The following is a 12,610-nucleotide window of genomic DNA, read 5'->3' on the forward strand; positions in this document are numbered from 1 at the left end:
CTTTCCCAACGGCATTAAACATGGCTTCTATGCCCTTCATTCCGTAGTCAAATCTCATTATCCGAATGAATCAGAGGGGGCGAGAGGCAGGCCATGGAGAGTAAAAGCATACCTGCTTCCAGGATGGACGTGGGCAGTCAAACTAATTTATAAATAGGTGCCAGGGGAAGCAGGCTTATGCCTGACCCTGTAACTGACCCTCTGCGGCTGTTGGCTTGGTTGTCAGGGGCAGCTGTGAGTCGGTTGACAATGTTATTGTAAGGAGAACTTGGATATTAAATTGCAGCCAAGGCCTGGGAGATTACTGCAACAAAGGGAACCCTGGTTGTTTTATTGCAACCAGCATCTGCCTAGCAGAATGAATGACAGGCCCAAGGGATGTGTTGCAAAAAGAATTTAAGAAGCCTTACTGCAGCCGCTGGGTGTCTATATCTCAAGCAAAGTGACAACGCGCCTCGCAGAGACTTGGGAGGAGTGAGGGGGACAGGCTGGCCGCCCTGACTTCCTGCTCCAGGCAAGTGCTAAGAAGCAGTAGCACCTGCACCATCCGGGGCCTGAGCCTTCCAGCTGCTGCCTCTGCTCTGGTCGCGGTCACCACCGCAAACGCTGATGGCAAAGCCTGGGAGGCCAGCTCAGGACCGGGGCAGAGGAGCCCAGGGGATTCTTCTGAGCTAATGCCAAAGGGCTTTACAGGCATGAGCTTCCTGTGCTGACACAACTGAATGGAGAATTAATCACCTCCTCGATGGATCCAAGCAGACGGATCACTTGGAGGTAACTGGAAGTTCATAGTACACAGCCCGTGTTTTATTTTATTAAACTGTGACGGGTTTTGTTTGTTTGCTTGTTTAAGCAATGGCCAGAAGGTCAACCAAATGCCACCATCCTTAGGCAAGAGACCACACAGAATTGAAGATGTGAGTTTGTGTCAAAGACACATCTCCCTGTATTACGCCCTCCGTGAAGTGGGTCTCACCCGCAGACTCGTCCCACAAGCACCACATGTGCAAGCACTGAAAAGAAAACTCCTTTCCTAAACCCCACATACCTGGCAGGCCCATTCCACCAACCGATCCTTTGGGTCCAGGAAGTCCCGGAGCACCTGGGGTCCCACTTATGCCCGGATCACCTTTAGGTCCTAGAATCATAAAGAGAAAAACCCAACAGGTCAACGCCCATGAGAACTGCCAGGTAACCTCTCCCCACACGAGCCCCTGCCGAGCTGGCGACCTTGAACTCCCTTCCATACCTGGCTGCCCAGGTTGTCCTGCCTGACCGTCCTTTCCAGGCACTCCTGGGGTTCCAGGATCTCCCCGGGATCCTTTATCACCAGTTGGGCCGGTTTGTCCTGCACGACACACACACAAAAATAGTGACAACCACGTCTGCTTAAAATAAGACAAACTGTAGAAACACAGGTTGGTCTGACATCACGTGTGAAAAACTGAATAACTCGTTAGACACCTTCTCCCCCCTCCGAAGGTAAACTGTCCTCCGCGTTACCTTTTTCCCCTTGGTCTCCCTTCTGGCCCTTCATGCTGCCCATGTCCACTTTATCCATGGAGCCCGGCTTGCCAGGAAGACCCACATCTCCTTTATCACCCTTGAAGCCAGGGTCTCCCCTGGGTCCCGAGGTGCCCGGGAAGCCGTGGTCCCCTGTAGAAGGAAGAGGAGGCACCGAGTGACACGTGGCCAAGGGCCCCCAAGGCAGTGACAAGTGTGGTGGTCTTTCTGGCCAGTAGAAGCAACTGATAAACAACCTATAAAGAACAAACAGTCTGTCCAAAAATGGCGTTAAATGGCAAGTGTCCGAGTTACCCAGAAGAATGTGACAGCAGGGAAACGAACAATAAAGCCATTTTCTAGAATTCATTATTTGCTAATAATTCCAACATATGAGACTTCACTTATTAGTTTAAATAATTTATATTTTCTCTCCTTCTTAAATACCTTCACGACGCCTGTTCACAGTGGTCCCTCAATTCTATACGAAAGAACAGAATTTTCCTGTTCAACTAAACAAATGACCATTTTTATGTCTCACATTTAAAGTCAATTTCTTTTTTAAAAACAGTATTTGAACCAACTTCAAATATCAAGATAAGAAATAAAAAGTAAGACTTGTAAACTTCCCCTGTTTGCTAATTTGATTCCAAAGACTCAGTTGCTGTGACTGAATCTTCAAATGACTAAAAATACCACCATTTCTCAAAACAAAACAGAAAAAACAAAACCTCTACTATGCCAACAAGGAAACCCGAAAACCTGTCTTCTCTCTGATTTTTTGGCAGGGCACAGCCCTTAATCCCCACGATGCATGAGCGTCTCCTGGAAGAAGGGGTCTTCCGGACCCTTGCTTGATCTTCTTTCCCAGGCCTCTTGAAATGAACTATGATCTACGACTCTTGGAGAATTTCCCACAAGGCATCGGGACACAGACATGAGATGGGCTTTTCCGGAGTCACGGCTCCCTACCTTTTTCACCCGGCAATCCTGGCACACCCGCTGGTCCTGGCGAGCCGGGCTGCCCGGGGGTCCCCATGACGCCCATCTCTCCCTTGGAACCTGTGGCCGGATGGAAGGACCGTGAACGCTGATGGCAGATGCCGAGCGAGGGTCGTGAACAAGACCAGGTGAGGCGTCTCCCCAGCATCCACTTGGGTGGAGTTCACAGGTCATTTACCTGGGAACCCGGGCTGTCCAGGTGTGCCCTGCTGTCCAGGGAGACCAGGCAGCCCCGACTGTCCCGTCAGGCCGGGGAGCCCCTGCAGCCCTTTGTCTCCTTTGGGGCCCGGCATGTCCAGGCCTGGGAATCCGGGGAAGCCCTTCTCTCCTTTCACTCCAGGGGGGCCTGAGGTGGGGAAGAGAAGGGGGGCGTCAGCAGGATCGACAGGGTGTCCTGCAGCGTCCTGTACCCTGTTTAACCGTTACTTTCTGCAGAAGGTGTGTAGCCGTGCCCACGTCGGGGGTAGAGGGGAACGGCTTCCAGCTTCTCAGATAGTGCTGTTTGGGGCCATCGGTGGGCAAATAACATCCCAAGACAAAGCCCCGCCTGCCTGCCGTGAGCCGTCAGCAATTCCCACCCGGGCCCCTCCGCAGTATTCAGACCTAAGCCCAGCTTCTCCACGGTTGTCTCTCCCTCCCTGACTGTCCTTACCCTGGTCCACCCACCCCCCGCCGCCCCATCTCACTTCTAGAATGATTATTAAAGGCAAAGGTAGCTTCCAGACATGAACTCATTTTGTTTAAGTTACCTACAACTTACTAAACCTCCTATGGAAAGATAAAACAGAGATACCGACCCTTCTAAATTAAATATAAAAGGTAAAGAATATACAATATAAAGGGGAGGTGTCTTTGGCATGTAAACCAAATTCAGAGGGAGGTAAAGAAAGGCACCTGTGACCTTACGTGTAAGCAAACAACCAAACCTATAGCCACAGAATAGAACTGACTTTTCCCCCTTTTAGTCACAGATTATGAGTTAGGGAAGGGAACATTCTGGAAGAACGTGGTATCACCTGATGACCCTGGGGGTCCCTGTCCTCCAGGGGGTCCCATAGCTCCAGGAGGGCCTATTCCGGGGACTCCAGAAGCTCCTTTGGGACCCTGCAATCCAGGAGGTCCCGGGTCACCTGGATGGGGAAGAAATCATGAATGCACCACATGGGGACACAGTGGTGTGAGCGCCTACCACCCACTCACGCCGCTCGCCAGGAACCCGTCGAGAATTTTCATCGTTCACTCAACAGACATTTACTGGGCCCTAATAGGTGCTCTGCGGAGACACAACAGACAGACCCCGTCCCTACCACAAGCTGGATTTGCCCGTAAGAAGTCACCTCTGATTCCCTGAAGGCCTGCAGGGCCGATGGCGCCGTGCTCTCCGGGAACGCCTGGTCCCCCGATGTTTCCCTTCTCCCCAGGGGTGCCGGGGATGCCAGGGAGTCCTGGCAGACCTTTGAGTCCCGGCAGACCAACTCCAGGCTCGCCCTGGAAACCCCGAAGCACAGAGAAGCCAGTGACCCTCAGAGCCCGCGATTTTACCAGGCCAAGAGCGTACGTGTTAAACGATGCTGCCGGTGCATTTACAAGAACGGTATTTGTCCCACCTTCCAGCTGGCGGAGCTTCTTCACACCTATTGTTGCCTTTCAATCTCACTACAAGCCGAAAGGCAGGTAATTTTTATTATTTTCTTTTCACAAAGGAGGAAAGCCAAGGCTCGCCCGTTTGGACAGCTTGTCCACAGAGAGGCAGGAGTTCCTTCCGCTGGGTCTCGGCCCCTAGACTCTGCTGCCCTGAGTCTACACAGCGGGAACAACACCCAGCGTGGTGTGTGGCCAGTGAATCGGTATTAAGAGGTGGAAAGTTCCAGGACTGGAACAGAACTCCATTTACTTCATTTTTTTGATGAAATGAAAGCTCTCATGTCAAATTAAACGCTTAAAACCTTTTCATGAATTAAAGGGCTTTGACACACACAGATGATTAAAAATAAAGGCAGTATTTTGAGGGCCTGAAGGAAGGAGCATTCAAAGCACCCCAATTTAAGCACCGACGGGCCGTGTGAAGCAGAAGGTGGACATTATGTCACAGCGCCCCTCTGGCATCCCTGAAGGCGACAACTTCCAGATGAGGACCAGGTGGCGGTAGGCAGGCAGTGGTGGCTTATCCACATGGCCCCGCGGTGAAATCTGCAAACTGGAGGGAACTCAGTCCAAGGGATTTTGAAAAAGCTCAGTATTTCAAATCGTAAACCAAATCCTTAATTCCAGTTCCATTCGGCACTTACTAGCTCGTGAGCCAGTGTTTGAGGCGATCTACATACTGCGGTCACTGACTCACTGTCACACCCAGTGCGGGTCATCAGGGGAAGGCGGGGGTTGTCGTCCCCTAGAAGGGCCACGTGCTCCAACGTCAGCCAAGCGGGGCAGGGACACCCCCATCGGGTCAGGCGTTCTCTCAGGAGGAAACCTTCCACAGCATCACCGAGGCACACGCTGCCAGCGTTCACCCCCGCCCATCCCCAAGGGCAAGGGCAAGGGGCTGTGTGTCGGCAAAGGTGCATCTCCTGTCGTGGCCTTTTTCCCAGGGTAGGACAGATGCCTTCTGGCAATTTCACTTCCCTGTCCTAATAATCAGAACAGGAGAGGATCTAACCAACAGTCGCCTGTACTTGCTGAGCGGAACTGCACATATCAGCAAGCGGCAGAGGGGTGTTTGGGGGCAAAGAGAACCCTGATGTCACACTAGTCCCGGGGTCCCCAACCAGGGCCCTTTGCCCCACGGTGACACCGGGTAACATCCGGAGATGTTTCTGGCGGTCACACTGGGCATGCACGTCGGGGTGCTCCTTTCGCATCTGTGGGTCGGGGCCACGCAGGAGGCTGCTAAAGACCCCACAGTATTCAGGGCAGCCCCACCACGAGGAATTATTGGACCCGAATGGCAGTGTCACTGAGGCTGAGAAAGGCTGCCGTCCACCCTGCTGGGGGCTGTTAGGTCACTCAGGACAGTGGCTCCCAAACAGCTTTCTCCTTCCACTCGTGATACGACACACGTCGTACCTGAGATCCAGGACACACACAGGCAAGAGCCCACTCACAAAGCAGGAACAAATGATTCTCCCCAAAATAGGCACGACCGCGTGCTACCCCGTGTACTTTGGTACTTTCTATCTGATGCTATTTCATTCAAACACAAAACACGCTGACCCAACATACCCTGTGAGATTAACAGCCCACAATTTATGCGTCCAATTAATCAACAAGGACGGGGAAACAAGCAATGCAGAGAGCGCTCAGTGCCCACCTTTTGGCCAGGCGGACCTGGGTTGCCGGGGTAAGCCATGAACCTTGGCGACCGGGATTTCCAGGAGGTCCAGTGTCTCCAGGTAAACCGTCAACACTGTTTGGAAGAGTCAAAAAAAATCATTCATGTAAAAAATACCATTCCCACTTTCTCCACTTCTTTCACACCTGCTCAGATGAACCTGAACAGATTTGAAGGGCGCCAACAAGGAAGATGAGACCATCCTGGTCCAGGGGTAGCCTGGGGGCAGGGAGCATTCCGCAGCACCGGACGCCCCTTCCTCTTTCTCCCTCACACCCCGCCCCCTCCCTTCCTTTTCTTCTACGCACTTAGAACTTTTCTCTCCTATTCGCTCCCTCAAACGAACAAAACCAAACCAAACCAACCAAACCAAACCAAACCAAACCAAACCAAACCAAACCAGCATTTGCAGACTGGGAATGGCAATTTAGACTCTGGCAACTCCGAGTGTGGTCCGGAACGTCCCTGTCGCCTGGTTAGAAATCCAGCCTGGATATCCCCACGCAGACCCACATCTTAACAAGACCCTTCGTGATTCCTGGACACGTTCGAGTTTGAGAAGAACCACTTTAGACCACCTGTTCTCCAACTGCACCACGCTGGAGGCACGTGGGGACATTTAAGAGACTGGGTCCCGCTCTGATGGGCTTTCTGACGGCTGCCCACGTGGCTATAAATGGCAGCAAAGTGTGAGAGCCGCTGGGCTAGGCTCTCTCTGTGTGATGGAAGGTTGGGGACACGCAGTGTGATCTGCAAGTTTGCAGAAACACAAACCTGAATCGCCCGTGGTGTAGGGCTGCTGTCTCGAGGGTCCTGACAGACAGTGCACATAACTCCAGGCAGCTTCGTGCGATGTGGGCAAAGGCTCTCTGATTAAGGAGGCCTTCCTCAGCTAAATTCTACCTGCCGTGATGGCAGTGGTCTGGTTCTCCCATGGAACATGCCCGAGGCCTGAGCACTGCCCCTGTGACGCTGGAGGGTCACTGGGGGGCCTTCTGTCCCGTGAGCCTGGCAGAAGTGGCCATGAGCGCGGTGGGCATCACGCGGCTCCCGGGGAAACAGGCCGCTGTCTCCCGTCCCCGAGCGCGAAGGCCTGCAACCTTGAGAGCGGGCGCGATGCAGAGCCCTAGACAAGAAGCCCGGAGGCTGGACAAGTCTTTAAACTAAGTTTTGGTGAAACGGCGGTAAAACTGGGGTCGGGATGCCGGCCCAAAGGGAAAAGACAGGCCCCTCACTGCTCACAGCCCTTCTGGGCTCTGGACCAAAGTCCCTAACGGCCAGTCTGCACATCAGTCTCCCTGAAGGACTAAGAAAGCAGCAAAAAGGGTGAAACGGTCCTCTTTACTTCCTTACAATTTTCAGAAAGAAGTACTGGCTCTGGAACGTCCATGCGTGTGAGGGCCTCTCCCCCAAGAGCAAGGCCCCTCCTCATTTTCACCGCACCGTCCCCCCGACCTTCCCCCGCCTTCCAGACCAGCCTGGTCCAGGCCCCGGCGGGCTGTGTGCTCCCTTCACGGATGAGAGAGAGACCCCCTTGAGGGTAGGTTTAGGCAAACGTGGCATCTGCCAGCTCCCTGGGCAGCTTGGGGTCCTTAAGGTCCCAACCCCTTCCCACCAAACCACTCGGCCGGGAGTCCACGTCACTCAACACCTCAGTGACCGGAATCTCCAGCCTGCACACCGCGCAGCTCTTTCGCGAACTCGCACGCGGTGTGTTTACGTCCACCGCCTCTTTTCTCCTAGAATTCACGTGAGGACGAGCGGAGAGACCACAGCCCTTGGTGCTAAGCAGCTGGGGACGGGCGCCACCGTCGGGGCCCACGCGGGCAGTGGTCAGAGCAGCGGTCCACCCAAGGCTGCCTTGTCCTGCGGGTTTACCTTTGGGGCCGGGAGGCCCTGGAAAGCCAATCCCAGGCTGGCCGACTGAACCCTTCTCTCCAGAGAGACCCGGCCTCCCCGGGGTTCCAGGAAAACCTCGGTCACCTGCGGTGAGAAAGACCAATGGTCAGCGTGAGAAAAAGGTGAGCACATTTCCCCCACCCCAAGCCTCCAGATGAACGAGACTCTGAGTACCTTGGGGCCCTTGGTAACCGGGGGACCCCGGAAGTCCTGCGGCTCCAGGGGGACCGGGTAAGGGCGTGACTTTTCCTTCTTCACCCTTGGGACCTGGGGACAAAGAGCAAGGACACAGCGTGAGGGCTGCTGCATCACCTCCTTGTCTGCACGCCTCCATCCCTTCCTTCTCCTTTTCTAGAATCTCTCACAGAGAGCTCCTCTTCTCCCAAAATGACCTAGACGTTTGTTTGACACAAGAATTCTTTAAGCGTCCGAAACAAGAGTCACGAAAAGCTAAAAACTCTACAACAATAAACAGTGAGATGACCCTGGGTATCAATTAATCTGTCTCAAAAAGTCAAAGCCTTTTCACCGTTCTCTCTCAGTTTCTCAGACAGGATTGGTTGTAAGTTGCTCTGATGCCCACATCTGGTGGGAAGTTATCTTCACGACGTGCCCCGTGGGTGATATCGTTACCCTAACGGTGAGCTGGACGGTTCTGTGATATCTCCAGCCCAGAAAAGCCACCTTTTCCATCTCCAAACTGGGAGGTGCAGGCGCAGCCCCGGGTGCCCGTGCCTACGAGATCCACTGGGTGTCAGGATTGAGCTGTTACGAAAGGACCAAAGGGCTCATCTCCACTGAACCTTCACATACCTTAAAGAACTCAGGATCTGAAGGGCCTCCCAGGGACAGCCAACACTCGCTTTAGCTACAGACTGTGGGAAGCACCAGGGCCTGACCCCAACACATCTTTGCTATCAGCTCCAGCCCTGGGAACAGGGCTTTTATGACCATCAGACTAAACACAGCTCTGGCAGATCAAAGAAGTCGGGTTTCTAATCCCAAAGCTGCCTGGGTCTGGATGGCCAAGGAACCCTCCAGAATGTGGACAACTGACCGACAGCACTTTCAGCATTGCCTCTTTCGGGAACCCTCTTCCCATCCCGTCAAGAGGTATCTGTTTGTGTCCCACTGGCTTTTCTGATGGTAGTTTCTGGCCGAGAAAAAAAAAACCTGACTCCTTTTTACACACTGCAAGTGTTCAGATTCCGGAAGCAGGAAGAACACTTGAGATGGCGATTTGGGAATTAGGAGTGTGGGGTTAGTGACCAGAGGCCCCTTTCCGAGACCCGGGGTGTTTCTCAGTCAAACCCAGCATTTTCCTGCCCCGAAAGGAGTCGTAAGAGAGACGTTCCTGGGTTCCTTGCTCATCAAAGAGCAATCATCAATGGAGTCCTCACTTAGTTAGTGAATAACCAACGATCACCTAACGATGACAATAACAATAACCCATCCAGCAAGGCGCTGTACTTGGACCTCCGTCAAAGGCTGCTGATGTGCCCTGCACTACGAAGCTGACGAACCCTACACTGGGTCTTCATAAGGAACTAACAGTTCCCCGTGGGGACAGGAACTGACGAAACTTGGGCTGGATACATGGCTCGGGACAGAATCGGCAAACGTGTGAGAGCAAGAAGGCCAGGCTGTAATCGCTGCTGAGTCTCTCCTGTTGGAAACCTTGTTCTTCCAGCTTCTTAGTTACTAGGCTTCTCCAGGCTTACTGGCCACACACCTTTAACCACCCCAAATCACCTTTCATTCATTTCTACAACTCTTAAGCCATCTTAGTCACAGCACACGTCCTTCTGTCCTCTGTGTCCAGGCCGTTCCTGGCCTCTTCTCCTCCAGGTTTCCTAGGCAATGATGTAAATGTTCCATTTCTTCCCGGAATCATATTCAACTAAGAAGTCACTGACAGCCTACTGTGTGCGGGGCCCGGGGACCCCCTTTCACTTCCGTCCCTGAAGATAAGCCCGTCGTGAGGACGCAGTGGAGCGCGTCCGTGGGAAACCCTCACACAGCCCCCTCCCACGTTCTCCACCAAAGCCCGGGCGGTGGGCTCCAGGAGGGTGGGCGGCCTCTGACTTGCTTCCTCTCTGGTCGCTTAGCTCAGCGTGTGGCACACAGAACCACGTGGAAAAACAGTCAACAAACGGCTGGAACTACCCCGAAATTCAACAGCCAAGTCAAAGCAGCTGTGGATCAGTCACTGAGCGTGTGCACCTCAGCGGAGGGGTGAAGAGTAAGTATGTGGCTTGGGATACACAGAAGCCAAAAGGGACCGCTCATCGGCGAGAAACAGAAGACGGGCTCAGGCTGGCATCACTTCCACATCCACACAGAAGGCTGACCTTCTCTGCTGCATATGGCGTACTTATTTATAAGGAAATCACCTATACTTTCAAGTTCCTGTTATCCAGACCCGCCACGCCACTGGCCCGTCTCATAAAGGAAGGAACGAGATACAGAAACGCTAAGGAAAGGTTGCTCAGGTCTCATCCCCGCTCCTGGCAGAACTGAAACCAGACCCACGTCCCCATGTCACTGAGCCCAGGGCTCCTGGCATCTGCGTGTGGCACTTGAGGTCCTCAGGCCTCACCTGGCAGGCCTGGGGACCCGGGGTTTCCCGGAAAGCCCATCTGTCCTTTGTCACCAATGGGGCCAATAGGGCCAAACCCTGGAGGCCCAGGAGGGCCGACGTCACCACGGCTGCCGGGGAATCCAACTCCTCCCGGGGGGCCACGTTCTCCTTTTAATCCTACTGAACCCTGAAGCGAAAAGAGAAAAAGACGAGTTAGCAGACATACCAGCACTCCGATCTGCGTCGCATTTTTCCACCATCCATGGTAAAAAAGTGCCAGAGTTTAACTAGCTGTGCTACTTATTAACTTCAACCCGTCTGCAAAGGTCACCTTGTAGTTAATAAATGAAACCGGCATTCTCTCCTCTAAGCTGAGCAATGGCCCTCCCAACCCAGACATAAGGAGACGCTCCAAAGGGGAAGGCACTTATATCTGGAATCTTCTTTGAAAGGGTGACTTGAACGCCGCTAACTTTAAAATTCACCTCCCGTCCGACATATGGAGGTCTTTTCAGTTCCCCCAGATCCATCAGAAGACACTGACCCCTTATCACCTAATCGTTCAAGTCAAGGCTATCACACTTAGGTTTACAGACTACAGTTTTCCAGTGAACGTGAGACAAGTTCGTTTACAACAAGGACCCCCGCGGTGAAAACAGGTCGACATGATACCAATTACTCCTTCCTCCATTCTTTGCATATCCATCATCTGTCAAGCGCACCTTCAAAGTCTGGGAATCAACATACCGGGGAGCCTTTGGGGCCGGGCAGACCCGGATGGCCGTCTCTTCCGGGAGAGCCTGCTCTGCCTGGCATCCCGGGCTGGCCTGGGAAACCTGGGTCTCCTTTGTCGCCCTTGAGTCGCATTTCGAAGTAAATCTCGCCAGGCTCGCCCTTGGCTCCTGGCTGGCCCATCAGCCCTGGCACACCTTGCGGTCCCTGCGAGAACAAAGCCTTATGAGGCCACCACCGAAGACGCCCATCCACAGAGCAAACCGGCAACAAGGAAATCAGGACTCCACCTTGAAAAGTGGGGACGGGTTTAGAGCTCCCCGTTCCCTGTGTAGGAGCAAAAAAAAGCCAGCAGCTCTGTGACAAAGCCCTGAGCTGACCTCACTGCTGTGCGGCCCTTAAAGAGCCTCTAGTAATGGAGATGGGGACAGGGCGGGGGAGTGAAGGAGAAGCGCTGGGCCCAGCCCGTAGATCAGTCCTTAGATAGCTTTCTTGTCTCTTACAACTGCTGACATTCCCAAGAACAGGTCAGCTACGGTTGGAAGGGGCTGGATGTTCGATTCCCGGGCCCAGGAACCAGAGATGGAGGCTGAGAACAGCCACGTTTCCTAAGTCTGGTCGGTGCTGAAATCACACAGCTTGCCTCTCACGCGCACAGCCCTAATCCCGGAAGAGATAAGGAGGCCCAGAGCACCCGGAAAGAGGCAAGTCGGGGAAGGGAGCACCAGGGCAGCTCTGCAACTGGGCTTTTGAGCCGTCAGCAGAATAGAATTAACTTTCCCAAGAGACACACACTGGAACACTTCTCAGTTCCTGGAAAGGGGGGTCTTCAAGGAACGCCCACCCCCTGGATGGTTCCTCCGCCAGCTCCCCTTGAGAGTGGGGTTCACCAGGAAGAGGCCCAAGGCTTTAAACAACTGCCTCAGTTACCTGTTCTCTGAGAGAGGGATCTCTTCAACCTCCCCACTCACTTGGCAGAATTTAAACTCTTGCAGAATTCATGTGGTTTGAATTCCTTTTTGTAAACTCCCTTTGAAATGGTTCTTGGATGTAGGTGAACCGCAGTGCGTGCACACACGCGTACACACACACACACACACACCCACCCCTCTGTGTGTACCTGTAACGTGTACTCCTCAAAGTACTGGACACAGCTGGTCGGAGCTGGCCCTGAGCTGGAAGTGCCCCTTGTGACAGAGGACACTTCACTCAGATCTACTCGGGGAAGGAAGGGGAAAGATACCCAATCTATCGTATTTACTCTAGTCCCACTATCTCCACCAGCCACCCGCCAGAAAGTCTAGCAGAGGACATGGAAAATTCATTATTTGGTTGAAAGCTGCTGTGGTATTTTGTAGCTTTTTCTCTCTAGTTAACATTAGCTCCTGTGCCTCCCTAAGGCCCAGCTAATCTTGGAAGCCCTTCCGGATAGGCCCAGGTGGCCTTCTCCCCGGTTTCCTCCGTGTCCTGTATGGTCCTCTTTGCTCTGTTAGGGACATTTGCTTGCCTTCTGTCTCTCCACTAGCCTTTCAGGGCTGTGAGGGCAGGACCAAGGCTTCCTGTCT

The 12,610-nt window shown here is 53.4% G+C and overlaps 1 protein-coding gene across 1 annotated transcript in view; it reads right to left on the reverse strand.

The window, feature by feature from the left end:
• The window catches only part of COL4A1 (collagen type IV alpha 1 chain), a 147,828-nt gene that overhangs the window by 20,113 nt on the left and 115,105 nt on the right, over positions 1 to 12,610 (reverse strand). The window contains 13 exon segments of the mRNA XM_036831174.1: positions 1,049 to 1,138; positions 1,250 to 1,348; positions 1,504 to 1,656; positions 2,476 to 2,565; positions 2,684 to 2,851; positions 3,522 to 3,635; positions 3,843 to 3,993; positions 5,813 to 5,862; positions 5,865 to 5,909; positions 7,712 to 7,816; positions 7,907 to 7,999; positions 10,332 to 10,500; positions 11,061 to 11,252. Of these exon segments, the coding sequence (XP_036687069.1) occupies positions 1,049 to 1,138; positions 1,250 to 1,348; positions 1,504 to 1,656; positions 2,476 to 2,565; positions 2,684 to 2,851; positions 3,522 to 3,635; positions 3,843 to 3,993; positions 5,813 to 5,862; positions 5,865 to 5,909; positions 7,712 to 7,816; positions 7,907 to 7,999; positions 10,332 to 10,500; positions 11,061 to 11,252 (1,519 nt within the window).

This window comes from Balaenoptera musculus, chromosome 18, assembly GCF_009873245.2.
Source record: "Balaenoptera musculus isolate JJ_BM4_2016_0621 chromosome 18, mBalMus1.pri.v3, whole genome shotgun sequence".
Taxonomy (NCBI): Eukaryota; Metazoa; Chordata; class Mammalia; order Artiodactyla; family Balaenopteridae; genus Balaenoptera; species Balaenoptera musculus.